Raw genomic sequence first — 21119 nt, 5'->3', positions numbered from 1 at the left:
TCATATTCCCCAATATGTATGGTCATTGCCCATCGCCCATGGCCCACCCCCTCCCTGTCTCCTGCTCCTTACCATTTCCATTCAGGGCGTGCGCGCCCCTGCAACTTTTCTTTTTCCCTGCTCGCTTTTCCATTGAAAAGTCGGGCGAGAATGTGCACGATATGTTTCCACTCAAAATGTTCGAGCGGCCGGAGAAGTGGAGAGATGAAACGAAAAGGAAAACGAGCACATTTGTTTTATTAATTGCCACTCTTACAAACACATGCTCGGGCCTCGTGGCCGATAATCGTGGAATACGCTATTTTATATGGCATAATCATAATTGGCCAAAAAGTGGCTGTAATGAGAATTACTTGGCTACACACTCGGACCATCTTGCCGCGGAAAATCTGCTCATTAATTCGATTCCAAAAGATCAGACTCTTGCCGCCGCATCCTGCTTGGAAAATATAGATCTTACAGCTGGTAAGATTCGCCGAAAACGGAAAATGGCTGTGAAAACTGTTTTATGTGATACTAAAACTAATGGTTATATGAAAAGCGAACTGCTTAAAGTGACAGTTTTAGAAGGGATTGCAGAGATGATCATGATTCTATACTATTTTAGTATCAATTTAGTACATATTTTCTAACATTTTGATTAGTTAGTCTTTCTATGTAATTGTTGGCCAATTCAGTTAATCGAAAACACCATTTCGACCACATTTAGAGAGCTTTGTCAGCTGCCAACCCCCTTTTTATTGGCTGTCTATTGAATTGGCAATTATTTGAATTTATTTTTAATGCCCACAAAAGCACATACTCGTAGATACATTCATATCTGTGGGTAGAGGGATGTGGTGATGAGGTTGGGAACTTCTTCCATGGCTCATTTTCACCATCTGGAATGGGATTTGATCTGATTTCGCTGGCCAGAGTGTGTGTGTGTGTGTATCTGACTACTTAATTTCCAAGTGCCATAAAAATTTCGATTTGGAATTCAAATTGAAAGGAGGCTCCCTTTGGCCCTCCCTTCCAAATGCCATCTCATACCTCGTGTTGAAAATAAGTTGTCTTATTTATTGGCTCTATGCTTATAAATATTTAAAAAGCAACCAATGAAAATAAACAATTGTCGACACGCGGAATTAGAGGACAGCTATGGCGATTGCTGAAAGCCTTGCGATCGATATGTTTATGCTAATGCCTCAGGAATTTCCCGTATCGATATTAAGGCTCGGGCTCGGTTTCCATCTGCGTTTGTGAACGCCTCAAATGTCGAATGCAAATTCGTTCCATCACTCATTTAGTTTTCCATAGTTTCCACAGCGGAAAATTAATGCAAGTGTAAGAAAAGTGCCCGTCGCAAACAATGCTTGTCCATCTGTTCATCTGTCCATCAGTCAGTCAATAGCTCACTCTCTCACTTCCTCAGTCCCTCAGTCAGTCAGTCAGTCAGTCAACTCAGACGACAGCCACAGCCGGTTGAGGTTGAGTCACCTTACGTTTCGCTCATATGGAAGCCTCAGGCTCTTTACTTCAGCTATCGACACATCCTTGTTGGCCAAAAGATGATAGCGTGAGCTATTATATTAACTTATTTTAGTTAGCAGATCTTGTTAATTATTAATTTATGGTGAATATTTGGAAAAGAAGTGTAGTTTCATAAATGATATCAAAATGTAATCCTAGAAAATGTATCTTTCTTTCACTTGGCTGATTGAAACCCATAATTGAAATAACAATTTCGAAGAGCCATTCGAAAAGTACAATTTATCAAACCTGACTAACCAGAAATAAGAGTCCTATAATGATGCTTAAGCTTATGTATTCCGTGCTAACGTTTCCAATGGGATTTTACGCTTTTCCGGGACACACGCGACGCCTCACGTGGCCAACACCATCGCCATATCCGCGAACCACAAGGGGTAACCCCCTCCTCGCAAGTCGTCTTTTGAGTTTCGGGCCTTAATCCCCCGGCCCTGAGTCGAGACAATAAACTGGCAATCAATCAATGCACGTGTTTCATATTTTTGATATTGCCGCTGACGAGAATTTTCGGGCAAATCAGTCAGCTGGCTTAGTTATTGCAACATCAGAATATACTTCAAAGATATATACCCGAATATATATGTATATAGTTAAGAGGCAAAGTCCGCGGCATCACCCGAAAGTCGCTCAATTAGAGACGATTTAAATTTATAGATACGGTTAGGCAATGCATGCGCCCGAGGAGAAGGAGAATGTCTTAATTAATTTTAATTATTTTCAATGAGCGACTATGAAATACAAAACATTCCTTCCCCCAACTAAGAACGCCACTCGCTCGTTCTCGGACTCGATAAGAGCAGCAATTAAGTAACGAATTAATAGCAATCGACTTATAAATATGATGGTACCCTCAGTCCGTCCTGAATAACCATTTGTTTTGGCCCTCTATATGAGAATTGGGTGCTTAACCCGATCCCTGGCCCTATATTCGGGGTAAACTTTTCACGCCACCGAATTCGTGGCTTGCATTTTCCAAGCCGCCATGGAAAAGCATGTGCTTAGATGCGGGCCAAAGACCCGCTCAACGGCTCCCTGTTTACCCTCTGGTGGGCCATTAATTTATTTGTCTGCAACATGCAAACCAATTGACAATCAAACGCAATTAGTCACAATAATCGTGAAATGGAAACGCATTTTCTGCTCATTGTTTGCCCCGAAAAATATCAATTTTATTCGCCTGGCCCAGTGATGAGAGAACATCTCGATTGGCCAGAAACGTTCATAAATTATGATCGGCTCAGGACTTGGGAACATAAATCATCTCAGGTAGCTCAGGTGGGGCAACGCCCAAAGGCTGCCCCGCCTTTCGAATGACAGAAAAGTTAGCAGATTTTGTATTTTAACTAGAAGCGATTTATCAGCAATTAAGGGATGAGTTGGGCGCATAAAAGTATCTTCAACTGTAAGATATAGCCGAGTATCTAAGCTGTGAGGAGTTATATAACTCAAGATCGGAGTGAGACTCTCAGGCAGCTGCCAGGAATTTCAAACTTGGCCCACATTCGAGCGTTCGTTCTCTTTGAAAACCCTTCAGTTTTGAAGTTGCGCAGAATTAATAGGAATTCTTTTGGCTTGATACCGAGATTAGCTAATGTTGATATATAGTCAGGGCGAAATACGAGCATAGGGGAGCTGGTCTTGGGCATCCAGTTGGGCACTGATGGCTGTGGTGGTGGTGGTGGTAGTGAAAAAGAGCAAAGCCAGGCCAAGCACCAAAAGGGGTTGTCGGCGGCGTCATCATCCTCATAATGATCTTCATTGTCGTGGCCGGGAATTCAGCATTTCGCATGGCGTGCACTTAATAAAATAGGATTAACATTTTATAGTGAGCCTCTCTCGGTCTCTTTCTCGCTTCAACTACCCGTCTCTTTCTGTGATTATGAATTGAACCCAGGAGTGTGTGTTTGAGTGTGTTTTTTTTTGAGTTCCTACGTTCCTTTTGTACAACTTCAACAACTGCGCATTGCTTCGGTTTTTTATTTGCCCCGCCGAGTGTTGAATGTTGAATGTCGAATCTTGAATATGTATGTGTGTGTGTGTGTGTGTCTGTATGTCCAACCAGTTATTGGAATAATGACAGCTGTGTGATATGAACTCAAAACTCAACTTAAGAAATACTTCAGCCGAAGGCCATTTGTCCTTTGGAGCTAATTTTGTGCTAGAGTTCTAGGTATAGTTTCGTGTGTATTAGGATTTTTAAGAGAATATCTGCTAGATACATTCCAGAATATTATTCATATCAAACTGAAGCAAGATGAAGTATGAAAAATACTTAAAACTACAAAGCCATCCTTTAGCTATCTTTAAGATAATCGCTCTTCCTTGCCTTCTAAGTACCTTGAAGATACTTGAAGATTTCCCACTCTGCACCCAGATGTTCGGAATAATGATTAACCCTGGCAATTGCAGTTGCCATGCAGAAGTATCTGTGAGATACTCTTTTCTTTTCGTCGGCATAACTTATGCTTCAACGCGTACCATTTAAGCATAAATCGCGCTGTCACCCCGATCTCGTCTTTTGTCATCATCATCGCAGTCCCTCTCCCTCTCGGCTTCCTGAGCCTCGGCCTTCTTCTTCTCGACTTTGATTGTTTTGGTTGTCGTTAAAATATTTTTTGGGTGTGTTCTGTATTTTAATAGCTTCCTTTCGCCGCGCACACCCTTTTACCCCCGAAAGTATCTCTTGGATTGTTTAATTTCTTTCGAATTTGTCTGAGCAGGGGCCGGGGGACAGAGCAATCCGAAAGTAACATGATTTCAGTTTTTACTCCAAGTAAATCGAGAGATATTTTGACATATACACACAGAGAGACTGCTAATCCCTCACACGTCTCGGTTTTTGGTAACTCCAACTTCGACAGATACTTTCACGGGCGGAGAGGAAGCGGGAGCTACTCACTCGGAATTATTAAAACCTAATCTTGATTCTACGACTTCAGTTAGGGTTCCCATTGATGCACTGGCGGACAGTGCGGGGGAGGAGTGTGGCGAGGATGTTATATATATTTTAATACGAGTCTCCGATGCCATCGCACGATCACGGCCACGCAGGTATGCGCGTTAAAATCTGAGATTTGATCACGGACCAGCACTCCCCCGCCTTGGATTCGATTCCCCCCCTCCGTCGAGTTCTGAGTTTAGTCTCGAATTTAGGATTAAAAATGTCGTCAGCATTTTTTATGCCGAATTTTGGAATGTTCCTCTTGGCCGATCTCAGCCATTTGGCATTGATTTAAAATTGAAAATCAAAAATTTAAACAAAAAGGAGAGAAACTATGTAGATGGGTATACACACCCCGGGACAGTGTTTGTTTTTTACCGACTAATTCGAGGCCTGACAGCTGATTTGGGTTTTCGATTGGGCAACTACTATTCATCATTCGATGTCTTTGCCTCTGGGATTGCTATTTTATTAAGTTTGCCAAAGGAACTCGGGTACTTGCTGCACTTAATAGCTTTGCCTGGTTGCCGGGAAATGGGGCACTAGAAAGATGATTGCTTTTCTAAATAATTAATTATGCATTGAAACAGAAGGGAACAGCAAGCGAGATGTTGGGGGAGAGAGACGAATACCTCGTTCAGTCAGATATAGATTCAGATTCGCCGACTAATTGCCCGACCAGTCATATTTAAGGCATATATGCATATCTCGGACTATACTAGAGGTGCTCTCGCTCGGTCGGCGAGGGCAACTGCAACTAAAGGAAAAGGCAAAAATTAATTTATTAAAATTTAAAGCGCATGACTTTCGAGCAAATGGCAAACGGCGGCAGTGGCGGCCACAAACAAATGGTTATATAGGTTATATGGGTTGTAGGTATGATTCATGCGTCACACTTGCGCATAATAATCGCCGGCTGTGGGGCACGGGGGGAAGTGGCACCACAGATGCAGATACTGGACCTCCAGCCACGACCCCAAACTCCAAACTCCAAACTCCGAAATCAATGAATTCGGAACTGAGATCAAGCTGTTGTTGCCGGGCAGACTAGATTCTAGTATCTAGATACCCAACCGCGTCCAGGTGTGCAGTACAAACAAATTGTTCGTTGTTTTGTGTGGTTTCAGTTTTTTGAGTTTTAGTTTTCCTTTGGCATGTGGGTTTTTCTTTTCAGGCCTTTTTGTCACTTGAGAATGTTGAAAGAAATGCCTGGAATTCGATTTGCCGGACAGCTTAATTAAGGTTATCTATCACAGGCGCTTAGTTTAGTTTATTGATAGTGACCGAAGTAAGCCCCCTAAACGATGCAATTAGCAATTAAATATCAGTTGACTTAATGCTAGGCAAGGGCCCCGCGACTTATTTATCAATTACAGATACAAATACGCCGAGGTGTGCGACATCGATAAACAAAAGAGCTTTAAATTATGTGTAGTCTTAACGTTAACGTTTTCTTGTTGACCTATCTACCCACACACACACACACACAAACTCGCAGTACTTCGTTCCCATGACTTTAATTACAATTTAATATTTATTTAGTTCGATAAGGCCCAGGTGATTATTTTTGGATACTCATGACTGCACCCAGTCTTCACAGACATGCCCAAATACATGTGTACATATCTTTATGAGTGCGTATTTGTTCTTGTGTTACTATCAATTGGGCCTAATCAAATGCTTAAGTAAATTTGTTCAGCAAATCACTGAAAACGGACACCATGTGTGTGGGTAAATTTGTGTCTAATTAATAGTTAAATCCCCGCCAAAGAGCTCAAAGGGCTGAACGAATTTGTAATACGCTCTCTGCACACTTTAAAGGTGAATTAAAGGGAAATCAGTAAATCGTGGAACTACATGTTTCCGGTGTCTTTGTAGTCCAAGCTCCGAGAGATGGCTTACCTCACGCACCCGTCACCCAGCCCGATGATGGCCAGGGCACACCCGCTCTTTTCCAACAATTTACGTAAATTAGACAAGAAACCGAGGAAAAAACTCAAAATAAAAAGTTATAAACTATACAAAGAAGGCGTCAACAATGCCAAATGGGAGCGTTTCTCTTGGCGTTCCATTTGGTTTACCTCAGTTTACCTCAGTTTACCTTCGTCTTGGCTTGGTTTCTTGGCTTTATCAGCAGTTGGTTAAATTACCTAGAATTAGTTAACACACATTTCCCTCGACGATGTTGGCGTTGTCGTCTGTTTGGCATAATTAAACAATTTTGTACTTTATGCGCAATTAAATTAATTTCTTCCTTTGGCTCTCGGCTTGGGTTTTGCTTTGGCTTTAGCCGCCTGATAAGTGAATAAACGAGCCCAAGTCAAACATTTAAATTGCGATTGCGATTGCACTAGGAAAGCCGTGCGATATTTATGAGATACTTATTAATTGCGCCAGATTACAGTGCTGACCCAGCTGCAGTTTCCGCTTGTCCTGATTTCCTTACTTCCTAGCCTATTGCCTGCCAGACTTTTCCCTTGTTTCCCAGGACCCATTCAAACCGTACGTGCAAAATCATAAAGAACAAGCGACGGGGGGGGAGGGAATGGCAAGTGAGCAATGAGTTCAGAAGGCAATCCACCAGATGTATACAGCTATATCTATATCTATATCTCCGGTTGACAAACGCTGCAAGTAATGTGCGTGGCCACTTTTCCATTCGCTCGGAATGAATAACATTCATGCTCATGGTTTGAATTAATGCCTTGGCATAACTCAGCTGCCAAATGCAAAATGTATCTTGAAAAGCGAGAATTAGCATTTGTCAATTGGGCGGCAGCAGGGGGTTGGGGGTTGACTTGTTCCAGGGGGACTCTATTGAAAGCGAAGTCGGGATTTTATCATTTTTGGCTTTAATTGAAATGGCCAAGAGGGAGGAATTGGCTTTCAGATGAAAACACATTAATTAGGAGCGCCACACTTAGGGTTCTCGCAGATTCATTTTAGATTATCTCTGTGGTTCGATCGAAGACTTTCTCCCGCCGAATTCTTTGCATATTCCCCTCGATTGAACGGGCATAGCCTCCGGTCTTTATAATGACCGTGTTCATTTCATTTGATCAATTCAGCTCCCAACCGAGACTATATAGCAAGTACTTATTAATGCTCATGCGAAGCTGTTGCTGGGACTGGGCTCTGAGTTCTGAGCTCTGAGTTCTGAGTTCCAAACACATTAAGATCAGATACAAAGATACATTATCGCCGCTGCGAGCTTGGCGGATCGAGTAGTAGTTGTAGGCGGCCGTTGGTCGTCGATTGTCGGTCCACTCGTACATTGGCGCAATTAAAACGCTTAAGGGGCCAAGTCAGAATCAGAGTCTGAGCTGGAAAGCTGTTTGCTACTTAAAAGATACATGCCACACACACTCGCTCACATCGATCCATCCATCTATCGGATCGGCTGAGATATAAATAAGCGATACGTGTAATTCGGGTCACTAACCGTTAACAATAAATTTCATTTGTTTAAGAAACTCCAACCGGGGGGCAGGCTGTAAAATAATATCGCCATAAAAATTGACATCTGATCATTTGTAATTATTATTGCGCATGGCGACATGACAAGGCGTCGGCTACTTGCTGCCATTATTCGGGCGTGGCCAGCAGCGATTGGCTAAAAGTCAGACCCCTTAAGCGAATATATACGAGTATATATATGCGGGATATGTATAAAGAAAGATCGGAGCAGATCGAAGCACAAATCATTCTAAATGGTTCGTGTCTCATTCCTCAGTTAAAGATCCCAAGAAGATCCCGGGCCAAAGTCAGACTCATTCTGCCTCTAATGGTAATCGCAGTGCCATAATTTACATTGCTGGCGGACTCGAGTCGTTCGGTTCGTTCAACTCGTTCAATCAATCTTAGATTCGGTTCATGGAACAATTAATGCCAAAAAAAAGAGAAACAAGTCGAGAGGCTTTGAGAGCGGGGAAGGGCTTTCTTTATTTTCGTTGTCTACTTGAAGAGTTTCAGTTTTCAGTTTTCAGTTTTGAGTTTTCGTTTTAAGTCCAACTTAAATGGAACCACAAATTATTTTGAACGCCTTCAAGTGCCACAAACACACACACACACACACACACAGTATAGCTACAACAAAAATACATTTAAAAGGAAAAAAAATTGAGGGAAAAAAAACCAAAGTTGATTCGAAGTTGGGCGCAATCATGACTTGATGCGATTATAAAGAAGTTTCATCGATGGGGCAGGGGGTTCGAGAGTAGAGAGTCGGAAAGCATTAATGCCCAATACAAATAGAAATTAGATACACACACACACACACTGGCACAAGCACATATGGATACTTAAACAATTTCGATATTCAAATGAATTTTTGGAAAATGACTAAACCAAAAATGCCGCAAATGCCCCGAACTGAACTCGACTGAACTGTCTAGAATTGTTTTCCTTTCTTTCTACCTTTTCCCATTTCTCATTGGGCTTTTGGGTCTGTCTAGAGAGTTATAGATAATAATAATAATAATAACAATCGAGTACATGCAGCAATGGCAGCTCAATGCTAACCCACATCAAGAAATTAGACTCGAAATCACCCACGCCCTGAAGCGACTTAAGAGGCTCTGCTCTGGCTTGGTGGGGGAATCTGCTCAAAAGGTATTCAAGGAAATATCTTTACATTAAAGAAGATCTATTAATAAGAAATATAGAACTTATATACCAATATCCATTTATTGCTAAATGATAGAAGACATACTATAGAAAAAGTACAAGCTGGTTATTAACTCATGAACTTTACTGTAAGTCCTCAGCCTTTCTTATCACTTAACTGATGGATAACTTTATGATATGTAATACTTAGAGCCTAAAGTCTAGTAAACTTTGAACTTATATTAACTTTAAATTGAAAACTAATAGGAAGTAATGAGCTCAGCTTCCTGGAATCCCACAGACTTTAGCATAGAGTCTTAGAATCGACAGCTATTCAGAGCACGCAGCTCGACTATTTTACGATCGCAGAGTGTTGTTACCATGTACCACGCTCATTTAGCAAGTCGAGTGACAAACCAATTTTCATTCTACGAATGGCTTAAAGACAATAACAATCGGTGGGGCCCATATATGGCAGTTAGCACTTAGCAGCAGCAGCAGTCCCAACAAAGTTTGCGGCAATTGTAGATGGTTGGTTGGTTGGATGGATGGAGCGGAGTAATGAACTTGTCAGCCATGTTTTCAGGGTGTGCTCTGGGCCCAAGAAAGCTGACTTTAAGTATATATATCATCATATAGCATAGAGCATATATACAAAGTGCTCCAATTGTTCGGGGGAGTGTAGTGTGCGAGGCCTGGGAATCGAAGATAAAGGTAATCCATTTGACTTGACGATATCTACGACTGTCACCCAGTCTGGCTCTGATTTGAAAACTATGCACAGCTGCGCCATTTCGTATGCCAGAGGCTTGGGTTTGGGTTTGGGTTTTTGGTGTTTCGGTGTTTTGGTGTTTTGTGTTTTCGGCTGACTAATGAAACCGAACAATAATAATTTAGTAAGTCTAGACCTACGCATGCGCAAAGGTGGATTCGATGCCTGGCAATTGTCACAGCTCCGAACGCAATTTGTCGCCGTCGCAGACGAGGAGTGGAAGTCACTGAACCCGCTCGGGCCAAAGCTTTTTCTATTACTTTTTTCACTCTATAACTTTACACAGAGAGAAATCTTGAGTGATAAAATATGAGAGATGTGAATATGAAATAATATTATGATTGAGAACTGTAACTTCTTTCTTAATCATAGAATTTCTTAGAATTCTTCTAAAGTTTCCACGAAATTGTTTCCTGTGCAGCTCTCTCTCATTCACTCTCTGTTTATTTTTGGGTGTAGGCCAGGTCGGACGCAGACAAAGCCGCATTTGACAAAGGAAAATCTTAGAGTTTTCATTTTTTAGCTAGTTACAATTGCAAGTAGCACACAGCCATTGGCCCAGCTATGTATTTTGCTGGCAACTGCGCAGGCGCGCGTGTGCGTCATGAAATTAGTTTATTTGTTTGCATAAATGTGGCCCCGTCAGTGTGCCGGTGTATGTGTGTAATTTTTGTGTGCAACAAATTTCTAATAAATTCGTTGTTTCGGCACCCGTGTCATGCACACCTGGAGCATAATTCGCCCTCAGCCGATCCAAACTGAGCCGAACTGTGAGCTCAACTGAGCCATGAGTCAATTTCCGTCAGCTGGGCCAGCTGAGCAGCAGCCGAAGGAGAAACTTTGCCTTGCCGCCGCACAAACTACTGATTCTGGCTTATAGGTAATTTGGCCAACTTAAGACAAATGCCATTAAATGGGCCAAGGAGTCATTGGCTGTGATGTAGCCATAGGAATAACTTCAACTTTAAATTCTTAACAGATTGCCATATTTTGTCACAGTTTACTGATAAAAAGAATGGTATTTAAGTTTAGAATTTCAAGAAATTTTCTGACTTGGTTTATCAACGAAATCTGCTAGTTTCTGTTATGTTTTTTCCTGGAAAATAGTTCCAAAAAGTTTTAAATTACAACTTTTTCTAGTTTCCAGTTAAAAATTTTTTTTTAAATTTCAATTATGTTGATTATAAATATGTATTTCCCTTGAAAAGCGCTTACTAATACTTCATTTAATTTGAAAAATATTGATTTAGTTCCAAAGTGATTTAAGGTAAGGAATCTTGAGTATTGCCAGAAAATCGTTGAACCCCTGGGATAGGGAAGGCCACTTAGCCCTGAAAACTACTCGGAACGGCGTTAGAACAATAAACAGGGCACAAGAAATTCTTTTCTTTGATTTCTTCTTAGTTTCCCCTGATTTAGGCATCGCACATCGCAACACACATTCAAATCAGTGAATGCCTGCCACTCGAGTCGAAAGAGGCCCGAAAAGCATATAAAAAACAAACTCGCAGGATGGGGAGCTCTTTTGGGCCACTTGAGCGTTCGATGACATTTCGTTTTTAGTTTTCTCTGTATAATTATTATAATACATAAATTTATATGCTATACAACAGCACAGCAGCCCAGCAGCACGGCAGAGGTTCTTCTCAACTGGAAGTAAGAAATTTGTTAAATCATTTCGAGTGCTTGAGAGTTTAACGATTCCCAGGTTGAGATTCGGATCTGACCATAGCTGTACTCGATCATAAAAGCGGTGATAATGTGTGCTCCACTTACTAGCCATTCCCATTTACTCCATTTACGCTGAACTATAACGCTGGTTTAACTTGATGACAAAGATAGTTCAGCTACTAAGGCATGCCGCAGAATACGTTCGTTAATTTGTGGTAATTACCCACACAGAGGCCTGCCGGGGCATTGGATTTCATTTCGGAATACGTACTTACTATACTGTTAGTGTATATATATCGGGCATGGTCTGGTCTATAACTATAACTATAACTATAACTATATAACTTAAGCCATAAGTCTCCGGCGGTGGGCAACAATGCCTTGCTTTATTTTAAGGCACAAGGTTGACTTTTGTTGCCCCGCTCGGTCGGATACGTCCGTGTGTAGGTTCACAATTGTTAACTTCGAGTAGAGCATGTAGATTCAGTAATTATTTTCCGTTTTTATATTAACAGGCCACAAAAAATAGATAACGAACAGTCATACACACGCTCGCAAAGCGGCCAAAATCTAAACCAGTTTGCTTATTTAATTTCAATGCTTAGTCTTGAAGTCGCATTGATTGGAATGATTATTTTTATGAATGTCTGTGAGCTGTGTCAGTGCCAAAAGTGGAGTGGCAGGAAAACAATTGTACAATTTTTGACTTACGTAATTGTTGTTTAAGTCGCTTTCTAAGACAAAATGGGCAGCTTCTTAATCGGGAGATCCTTTTCTCAACTCAAAGTCAGATTTGGCATGGCGACGTTTCAGAGTTATTTCGCATCTTCCAACTTTATCTTCGACTAACTTGGCTGGGCCCCACCCTGGCCGAAAGGCGGCACTCGACTCGAATTTAAATGATTTTGGCATTCTTGGCAGGCACTGACAAAAAAGAGAGCTTCTTTATGCCATTCTTAATGAAATTAAAGTGGAAAAGAGGGAACATACAAGGGAAAAGAATAAAGTATCTTGCAGATACTTGATAGGCATCCCTCTTTCTTTCTGTGTACAATCCGGAATGAAAAGGTTTAAGCACCCCCCTGTACCTCATGACTAAAATTTAAACGTTGCCGTAATAATTAATTGTTTGCTAATAAATATGAATTTATATATAGGAAGAGTACAAATAATGATAATAATAATAGCGCACGCGCCGCGTTCGTTCGCTCGGCAATGACTAAGTCTCCTTTCTGTCTTTCTGTCTTTAAGCAAGCGATGTGTACGAATGTACATATCTAGATACGTAGTAGGTATGTACTGTATTCGATATATGTACATATATATAAATTGTAAATCAGATACGGCATAAATATTGAACACATGGCGCAGTTTCTACAGCCAAGAGTTGTGGGTGTTCGATGGGGAGAGGGGCCTGGGGGCGAATCCAGCGAGCGACTGAACAAAATTGAAATAAAATAAAGCACCATAAAACGTACTTAAGATTGACGATTGTGTGTGTTTTTTTTTCTTTGGTTTTGGTTTTTGGGGGAACGAGCGATCAATGAAAGAGTTTTTTAGGGAGACGATACTTAGCAAGTACAGTTGAGTTTGGGTTTGGACGGGGGACTCTTTCAGATGTCTATATAACAGGCATAGACACATGGCATTAAGTTAATTTCGATAGCATAAGGGCCTTCCCAATCTAATTAATATATATTTTGATGACTTAATTATAGAGGAATGTGTCCTTGATTCGAGGGCAAGTCAATGTTCTAAGCTAACCAGAAGTTGAGTAAGGAACCCGTTGAATATGCATCTATATTCAGATATATATTTATATAGTACTTTTGAATATACTTGATTAGATATAATTGGCTGTCAGTACGACTCTTGATCACCCCACTCGGCCAGCCGCACGCATACTCTTGCCTTGGGTAAACACACAGATACTTTTTCGAACCAAACAAAATGTCGGCAGCTGGTTTTTGTGTGAGTTTTGTTAGCTTATAAATTAAAACGCGTTTCATGCTTTTTTCCCTTCGTCTTCTTGCGGGCGTTCAATTCATTCGATTGTTCGGATTCATATTCTTTTTAGCCCATTTCGTTATGCCTTGGCAGCATTATATATCCCCGATATCGCTCACACCTCCCTCCTCCTCCCTCCCCACTCAGTTCATCTGTCCGGCTGTCCGCCTGTCTGCTAATTGAAAATCAATTAATGTGACTGCATCCATAGCTGCTCGGCAATATCAGCGGCAGTCATGTCAAAGTCAGATATCATCCGGGGTACAATAATTCCACTGGAGTAAGACAAAAAGAAGGCAATTCCAGACCCAGACCCAGACCCGAACTCGGACTCGGACTCAGAGTCAGAATCCTTTTGTCTCCACTGACTCTCCTGTCCGAGAACAAACATTTAATTGATGTGCCCCAAGTAGCACTCGATTGTTTTCGCCTTTGCCCGAATTCATCATCTCAGGTTCATTGGTTCTTGAAGTGCGTCCGAAAGCACGTTCTTATGGTAAGAATCTCGGCACAACTTTTGCATTCCAATCTGCGACTTATGAATCAAATTTATACCTAATTAATGGGCAAGCGGGTCTTGATTCTGATTTCTAGTTACTCACTTCTCACCTTCCTCGTCTCTTGCAGGTCAACAAACAGTATTCGGCCACCGATCTGGAGGCTTTTATGAAGATCGCCGCCAACTGGCAGAGTTCCAATCACAACTATCTGGAGGGCGTCGACATAAAGACAGGTAAGTTAAGCTCTCTCTCTCTCTCTCTATAGAGGCATTCTAAGTTTTTAGAAATATTTGCAGAAATGACACAGTACTTGAGCAGTCCATCCATGAACATGTACAAGAAGAGAGAACGCACCCAGAACTGGAACCACCAGGAGAAGAAATACCTGCTAGATCTGTGCCGCAAGGACATGAGGATCATCGAGAACAAGAGGCTAGATGCCGGCCTGACTGCTGTGAAGAACAAGGCCTGGAAGATCATCCACCAGAAGTTCTCCAATCAATTTGGCACCGATCGCACCTGCAATCGCCTCAAGGAACAGTGGCGTCGTATGAAAGGTAGGTTTCCCTTTCCGGCAATGAAAAATGATTAGCTAACAATCCTGCTTATCCTTCAGCCTGCACTCGCAATGAGATCTTGGACTACAACAACCGCTTGGCCAGGTTCGGAGCCGAGGTGGCTGACCGCAAGAAGCCTTCTCCTTTCACCTTCGAGGTGTGGGACTTCATGCAGGAGGCAAAGAAGGCTTGCAAATCGGAGGCCCTGGACGGCATTGACTACTCCAAGATTCCCTTGGCCTTGGAAGAGGGTTTTGAGTACCGCGAGGACTACAAATTCAATTCCGAAGAGCACGACATGGATGAGTAAGTTGATTGGCCACCGGAGTCTCGAATATATATTTATTGGGAATTCTTTACTTAAGCAGCAGCCGCACACCGCCGCAGGATCTGTGCGATGTGGACATCAAGGAGGAGGAGAACAACGAGACCTTCAACGAGACCTTCAACAATCAGTATCTTAACCAGAGCGATTTGCCTGGCAGTGGCGGGCGTCTGAGTGTGTCGCCGAATCACAGCATCAGTCGCAATGGGATCCATGAGCCGGAGAGTCCTGCCCTAGCTTCCGGAGCAGGTGGCCCAGACACGAGCGCTGCCTTTATGCCCGGTGGAGCAGACATGTCCGGTTTCCAGCCCAACTTTAGCATGAACAACATATCCGCCACCCTGGAGGCCCTGAATGCCCTTCGAACTGGCCAGTTCCCCAGTGCAGCAGCAGCGGCAGCGGCCGCCATCCAACAGCATCAGGCCCAGACCCAGGTAGCCATGCATCACCAGCAAAATAACAATAACAACGAGGAGGACGAGGACGGCATGAAACCAGTGGCCAAGAGGCAGCGCACCAGCAGCGGCAGCGTGTTGGGCAGCGATGACCAGCCGACAGCCTTGTCCACCTCGGTGCCAGCTTCCTCCGAATGCCAGGCCTTGGAGCGGTCGGGCAGCAGCATCAGCAATGGAGTACCCATCGCAGGAACAGCATCCATCTCCAATGGCAACAGCAGCACCACTAACAACAACTTTGAGCTGCGCATGTTCATGGAGATGCAGAGCAAAGAGCACATGATGCGCATGAAGATCCTGGAGGTGCAGTTGCAGGCGGCCAAGCACAGTCGCGATCTGGCGGAGATCAACAAGACACTGGCGCTGCAGAAGCTGCAGGAGCTGGCCAGCAAGCGACTGCCCAGTTAGGAGGCAGTGCCGCAGAAGGAGCAGCAGCAGCCCATCGCCGTTTCATGTTACATTAGTTTATAGAATATAGAAAACCCATCTCCGCGGTCACGTTCGCAGGCAGAGAGCGTGCCTGGGCGGGCGATCGGCTAGAGTTAGCCTTAGAGTTAGACTTAAGTTGAAAGCAGGATCCACAGCTACACATCCACACCGACAAACAGAGAGACATTCCTGGCATTGTTGATCAGTATTTGAAAGCTAGAAGCGAATCCCCTCCCACGTCACATAGAACCCAAGCGAGGATCAGGAGGCGCTCGGAAGTATGCCATAATCTTATGATGAATCGCCTACCTCACAAGCACACACACACGTACACACACAGATACACTCTCTTCTGGCTTAACCAGCACTTGACCAAGTCAAGTCAAGTTTAGTTAGTTCGTAGTTTTAGTTCGTATGGAACCACTCTCTCCAAGTTGCTCAACTACCACAAATGTATTGTACTTACGTTCTTGACTCAGTTCACGTTCTGCTACCACCACTAACGATTCAAAACCAATATCAAAAGCACAAATGAATATTAGTTTCATAGTCCTAGGAGAAGAAGAACTCTTATGTTTTATGTGTAAATGCATTACGATCGGCAGTCGTCTCTGATTTTAATTCTTACTCGTACTTGTATTTATTTTTATCTTTGTATAGACTATGTTGATATATATACGACCCCTATATATGTTTGTTTCAATGCCATATTAAATGAAAGTTCTTTTTAATATCTTATTTTCCATTTGCGCTGCAAAACAAATTGTTACCATATATGATATATGTACCGTACGTATAAGCAGGCCCCCACTACCGAATGGGTAGGCCTGATTCGGGCCACGGACTGGGCTTCAGTTGTCGCAGAAGGCTTCTTTGTAAAGCGTGTAAATGAAGATACAAATTATTTTAAATAAAATACAAAAGAAATAAACCCCAATTGTCTATGTTTCTGCCACACTTTATTTAGTTTTCTCCATGGTTCTTATGACTGCTTCTCCGAAGGCTTGGACTTTTCCAACGACTTTATCTGCTTGTCCACCTTGATGATCTCCGTCGTGACTTCCTTCTTCTGGCTGAGAATCTTCTCTCGCAAGGACTTTAGCTGTTCTCTTTGCTGGTAAGATATAGGCTATAGTTATGATTATTGGTATTTTACGGCTACAAACCAGTTTTAGGAAGTGGATATTCTCATCCGCTCTGGCCCTCTCAAATAAATTCTTGGAAATGTTCCTAGAAAGAGTTTCGAATTGATTTTACTTAGAATAAAAGTTTTAACTTACTTATTGGATTGCCCAAACTGACACATCCGCGGTCGTAGCAGTTGCATTATCTTCTCGACGACCTTCAGCATTGAACTGATTCTACCTCAAGGTATGGCAATGATTGGATATAAAAGTGTTCACCAAAATTTAGAATTTACTAGACAAAAATTTTAAATAGTTCAAGACAGAGGGTAGGTTGTGACAAACTTAAAACCGATAGCCTGCTTTTCTCAGAGAATTCACTCTGCTTCTTTTTCGAGAGACTTTTTGAATCTCTTCAGCATTTCCTTGAGCTCTTTCAAGTCGTTCTTAAGCTTCTCTCTGTTCTTCTGGGACTTGCGGCTTGTCTGTTTTTCCATTTTCTTGATGTCTTCTTCTAGTTTCTGAATATCAGCGAAGATTTGCTTGATTCTGTTCTTTTTCAGCTTCAAGAATTGCTCGTTGCCCTAAGGATTACTATTACTACTATTGTCATTACCAATATCTTTGGATACTTGCAAGTTTCAGGAAATAGTTGAATTCATCGCCTTTGCCCTTGTCGTGGAATTTGTCGGCAATTTGCCGCCTGTTGGTTTTTAAAAATAATTATAAAAATTTCATAAATTTAAATGCAGAAACTTACTTAAAATTTAGTCTATAAACTATATTGCCCCTCATTAAAGCCAAGTTCTTCCGCAACTTTAGACTGTTAATATATTAATATATGATAATGCATATACACACAGAACTACTTACTTTGCAGATTCTTGAGCCAGGACACAAGTTGGCAACAGTCGGATGCATTTCGCGGAACTCAAAACTCGCGCTGTGGCGAACATAGTTTTTTATCGTTGGTGTACCTAACAATCTGTGCGGCAGAAACACAGAAATTTATCCTAAAGTATTGACAGGCAAATAAAAGGCTGGATTTTTGAAAAAACAAAAGGCAGAGGTCTGTTTCTCGAGGTTTCCAGAAGTTAGGAACAGTGATTAAACCTATAGAATTTGACCTGATTTAGGCGATTATAACTGCTTAACTTTTTCAAAATTATATTTTGATAAAAGCAAATGTATTCCCCGCTTTCCTTTCCCCGCATATACTCCCATGTTACGTAATGTTTTTATTAGTAAACAAATCTCAGATGTTTACGCTTTCAGCCGGCTCCCTCTGGTTGATAAGAAAATTTAAATCTCGATTCTGCTGTTACAAATCTTTTAATGTTTTATTGTTATCGTTTAAGCGTACATGGTATTGGATGGTTTGCCGACCGGTGAGTCGTAGATAATTGGTCGTTGCGCTGGGCCTAGATTTCTGAAGGGATTGCCGGATCCATAACTAGATCCAGAACCAGGGCCAGTGTGACGAGATGGCAAGGCCACTGTGGAAGTGGGCAGGCAGGAGAGAAGACCCAAGAATAGGAGGCAGCACAGGGCAAACAGCTTCATGGTTGGCAATCTGAAAAGTTTCTGAATGCCAAGCTCCGGCGCAATGAGAGCTTTTATACCCCTACTATTGCCCCTGGGATTGGGAAGCACCCGAGGGGATTCCGCTATTCGCTGAAATCACCGACTTTGGGTGATTTCTTATCGCTCGCCTGGGCAACGTTCGTCGCAGCAACACCACGTGCCTGTTTCTCCCTCTCCCTTTTGTCCAGTTCGGAATTCACTTTCACATCAAACTCCATGCCTCTTATGCAGCGCGTCAGATCGGTAAGGCTGCCCTCAATTCGTTTCTGCTGGATGGAAAGCTCTTGGAATCGCATATCCAATATTCCACGTTCCTGTTTTTACGTAGTTTTAGTTTTGTAATCGTTATTGATAAACTTGACTTACAGTCCACAGATCCTCCAGTTTGAGCGGTTTTTCTATATGACCTTGATCGGGCAAGACTACCAGATAGGTCCTATTATATGGGAATATTAAGGATAGCATTAATATCGTTACCTTGGGTAGACTTACCTGATGGTGCGAGCTTTGAAATGGCTCAAAATAGAACGGATCAGTGGACTAATGTGCATTTTTATAATCACGTAACCTGCTAATTTTGATTATTTCTAAAATTTTGATAGTATTTTCAGAGTATGATTTTTTTTTAGAAATTTTAAACTGTCTTATAAGGCAGTGTGTCGATCGCAAACTCATTTCAATCTTAGCCGAAAAGTATGCTATACACAACTGCTGGCCAACAGATGGCGCATTGGTAACAAATGTCAAATTCTTGTAGAGTTGGGAAACATTAAGACTTTATTACTTTTTACTATTTATTCATTCTTAATTTACGGAGGGCACTTTTGAGTTCTTTAAGGGCCACCATAAGTTCTCCTATCGCAGCCTGGGCTTCAGCTGACTTGGTTTTTTCAAGGGCTTTTATTTGCATTTCCAGGGACTCGATTTGTGCAGTTAGCTCCATGATCTTGGCCTCCTTTCCCTTGTTGACTTGCAAAAGTTTCTTGGGGGTAGGTAAATATAGATAAGATTAAGAAATCATACTTCCTCTGAAATACATACAACATGGTAAGCGTCTATACCGCCACTACCCTTGCCACCTTTGTCCGAAAAGTCACTGAACAGTCTGCTTTTGCTGTAACGATTTTGAGTTAGAAAATAAACTTAAAGAGCCGAAAAAACCTACTTCAACCCTTTCATAAACCAGACATCTTTTGATTTTAATAAAGTCAAAACCTTATAAGCCCCCCGGAACATGTTTCCAACTCTGCAAGAAATTTGTAAATAATTTATGGCTTTTTTAAAAAAGTTTTTCAGGGATAACTTGATTTTTCACTAGTATAAAGGTATGAAAGGGTGTCTCACATATTTCTTAGCTATTTAGTAAAGAAAGTGAATAAGTTATGATAAATGATTAGACAGAATATCTGTTACCCTAATCTGTTGCCTTTATATTTAGTTCCTTGTTTTATTTATTAAATATATATTTTACGTTTTCCAAAAACAAAGATCAAAGTAAGCCTTACCTAGCTCGTTACAAGTCTATACTTTACCACTTATATACACTACATCTGTAGAATCAAACTTGTTTTTTAAATCATCTGTCAAACACAACGATTACTGCCAATTCACGATGATTTGGGACTTCTTTACTTTTATACGCGGACTCAGCGAGTTTGGCGCCACCGCCGTGCTGATGATCGTTGGTTGCATGGGAGAATCGATGAATCAAGGTGGCGAGAACAATTCTTTGGTGGCCAGGTGATATATATACCATATAGTGTAAAGATCAGATATAAAAAGCCTTGAATAGCGTTCACTACGGCCTGACTGTGATGCTGGTAATGCACATCTTTGGCATCGTATCCGGGGCCCATGCAAATCCCAGCATTTCGATAGCCTGCTATTTCATGGGCTACATCGCCTCGGAGATGATGGTGATGTATGTGGCTTGCCAAATGGCTGGCGGATTGGCTGGCTACTACCTGCTGCTGCAACTCCTGCCTAAGGACGTGGTGGACAACAGCAAGCCTGCAGTTTGCATGTTGGAACCGATGGACAGTCTCTCCACCATCCAGATTGTGGCCATCGAGTGCCTGTTGACAGCGGTCTTTGTGCTCGGATGGTGTGCTCTGTGGGATGTGCGAAACGGAAGATATCTGGACTCGGTGACCATTCGAATGGGTCTCCTGGTGACCACTTGTTGCCTGGCAGGGGTCAGTGTACACCTCGGGCTTAATTTTATAAATAATTTAAATCGTTGTCCTCTTTTAAGGCCAAATTAACAGGAGCATCGATGAATCCGGTCAGGACCCTTGTGCCCGCCATCTTTCAGGGCAACCCCGACTCTGTGGTGATGCAGCTAACTGGCCAGATCTTGGCCGGCGTCATGGTGCCCTTTGTCTGGACTAATGCGTACACGCCGCACTATAAGCCTTTGGAGATCCCAATTTGCCGTGGCCAAAACTAGGGCTCTAAAAAGCGACAATAAACGTAAGCTCGGCATTTGTGGCTACTGTGTGTTGGTTTATTTGATCAAGTGAATGGGCAATTAAATATTAACGATAAGCATTCCGCGGTGGCATGGAAGTAATCTCGCCCAGATAAGCATAGCATTTACATTAGATTATTTATATAGTT

General features: G+C 42.1%; 7 protein-coding genes across 9 annotated transcripts in view; 2 read left to right on the top strand and 5 right to left on the bottom strand.

Annotated features, from left to right (window-relative positions):
* Positions 1 to 16523, top strand: part of LOC108109211 — a 35799-nt gene extending 19276 nt beyond the window's left edge. For 2 of the 3 annotated variants that reach the window (XM_017217653.2, XM_017217656.2), the window contains exons 2-5: positions 14154 to 14259; positions 14323 to 14583; positions 14643 to 14889; positions 14949 to 16523. In XM_017217653.2, the coding sequence (XP_017073142.1) occupies positions 14154 to 14259; positions 14323 to 14583; positions 14643 to 14889; positions 14949 to 15771 (1437 nt within the window). In that variant the 3' untranslated portion in view covers positions 15772 to 16523. Of the gene's footprint in view, positions 1 to 14153; positions 14260 to 14322; positions 14584 to 14642; positions 14890 to 14948 lie in introns of those variants that run through there. The other variant, XM_017217655.2, reaches the window with a different exon arrangement.
* A 211-nt stretch (positions 16524 to 16734) lies between these two features.
* Positions 16735 to 17189, bottom strand: LOC108109213. Its single transcript, XM_017217658.2, has 3 exons — positions 17073 to 17189; positions 16959 to 17022; positions 16735 to 16906 (listed from the first exon to the last, which is right to left on the bottom strand). Exons 1-3 carry the CDS (start codon positions 17141 to 17143, stop codon positions 16775 to 16777), a joined length of 267 nt encoding a protein of 88 aa, XP_017073147.1. The 5' UTR covers positions 17144 to 17189; the 3' UTR covers positions 16735 to 16774.
* A 104-nt stretch (positions 17190 to 17293) lies between these two features.
* Positions 17294 to 17944, bottom strand: LOC108109212. Its single transcript, XM_017217657.2, has 4 exons — positions 17790 to 17944; positions 17677 to 17739; positions 17553 to 17619; positions 17294 to 17500 (listed from the first exon to the last, which is right to left on the bottom strand). The coding sequence occupies exons 1-4, from the start codon at positions 17870 to 17872 to the stop codon at positions 17294 to 17296; spliced, it is 420 nt and encodes a 139-aa protein (XP_017073146.1). The 5' UTR covers positions 17873 to 17944.
* Positions 17945 to 18229: 285 nt separating this feature from the next.
* LOC108108965 (immune-induced peptide 18) lies at positions 18230 to 18560 on the bottom strand. The gene has a single exon (XM_017217220.1). It carries the CDS (start codon positions 18477 to 18479, stop codon positions 18270 to 18272), a length of 210 nt encoding a protein of 69 aa, XP_017072709.1. The 5' UTR covers positions 18480 to 18560; the 3' UTR covers positions 18230 to 18269.
* A 23-nt stretch (positions 18561 to 18583) lies between these two features.
* LOC108108964 lies at positions 18584 to 19108 on the bottom strand. Its single transcript, XM_017217219.2, has 3 exons — positions 18993 to 19108; positions 18867 to 18936; positions 18584 to 18814 (listed from the first exon to the last, which is right to left on the bottom strand). Exons 1-3 carry the CDS (start codon positions 19049 to 19051, stop codon positions 18584 to 18586), a joined length of 360 nt encoding a protein of 119 aa, XP_017072708.1. The 5' UTR covers positions 19052 to 19108.
* A 146-nt stretch (positions 19109 to 19254) lies between these two features.
* On the bottom strand, positions 19255 to 19766 carry LOC108109024. The gene is made up of 3 exons (XM_017217298.1): positions 19666 to 19766; positions 19542 to 19614; positions 19255 to 19482 (listed from the first exon to the last, which is right to left on the bottom strand). Exons 1-3 carry the CDS (start codon positions 19734 to 19736, stop codon positions 19291 to 19293), a joined length of 336 nt encoding a protein of 111 aa, XP_017072787.1. The 5' UTR covers positions 19737 to 19766; the 3' UTR covers positions 19255 to 19290.
* Positions 19767 to 20058: 292 nt separating this feature from the next.
* On the top strand, positions 20059 to 20984 carry LOC108109200 (lens fiber major intrinsic protein). The gene is made up of 3 exons (XM_017217636.2): positions 20059 to 20240; positions 20293 to 20695; positions 20755 to 20984. Exons 1-3 carry the CDS (start codon positions 20113 to 20115, stop codon positions 20947 to 20949), a joined length of 726 nt encoding a protein of 241 aa, XP_017073125.1. The 5' UTR covers positions 20059 to 20112; the 3' UTR covers positions 20950 to 20984.
* The last annotated feature ends 135 nt before the right edge of the window (positions 20985 to 21119 follow it).

The sequence above is a fragment of the Drosophila eugracilis genome, unplaced genomic scaffold (genome assembly GCF_018153835.1).
Source record: "Drosophila eugracilis isolate 14026-0451.02 unplaced genomic scaffold, ASM1815383v1 contig_1765, whole genome shotgun sequence".
Taxonomy (NCBI): Eukaryota; Metazoa; Arthropoda; class Insecta; order Diptera; family Drosophilidae; genus Drosophila; species Drosophila eugracilis.
The sequence above is the reverse complement of the archived record's forward strand: the minus strand, read 5'-3'. Positions and strand labels throughout refer to the sequence as shown.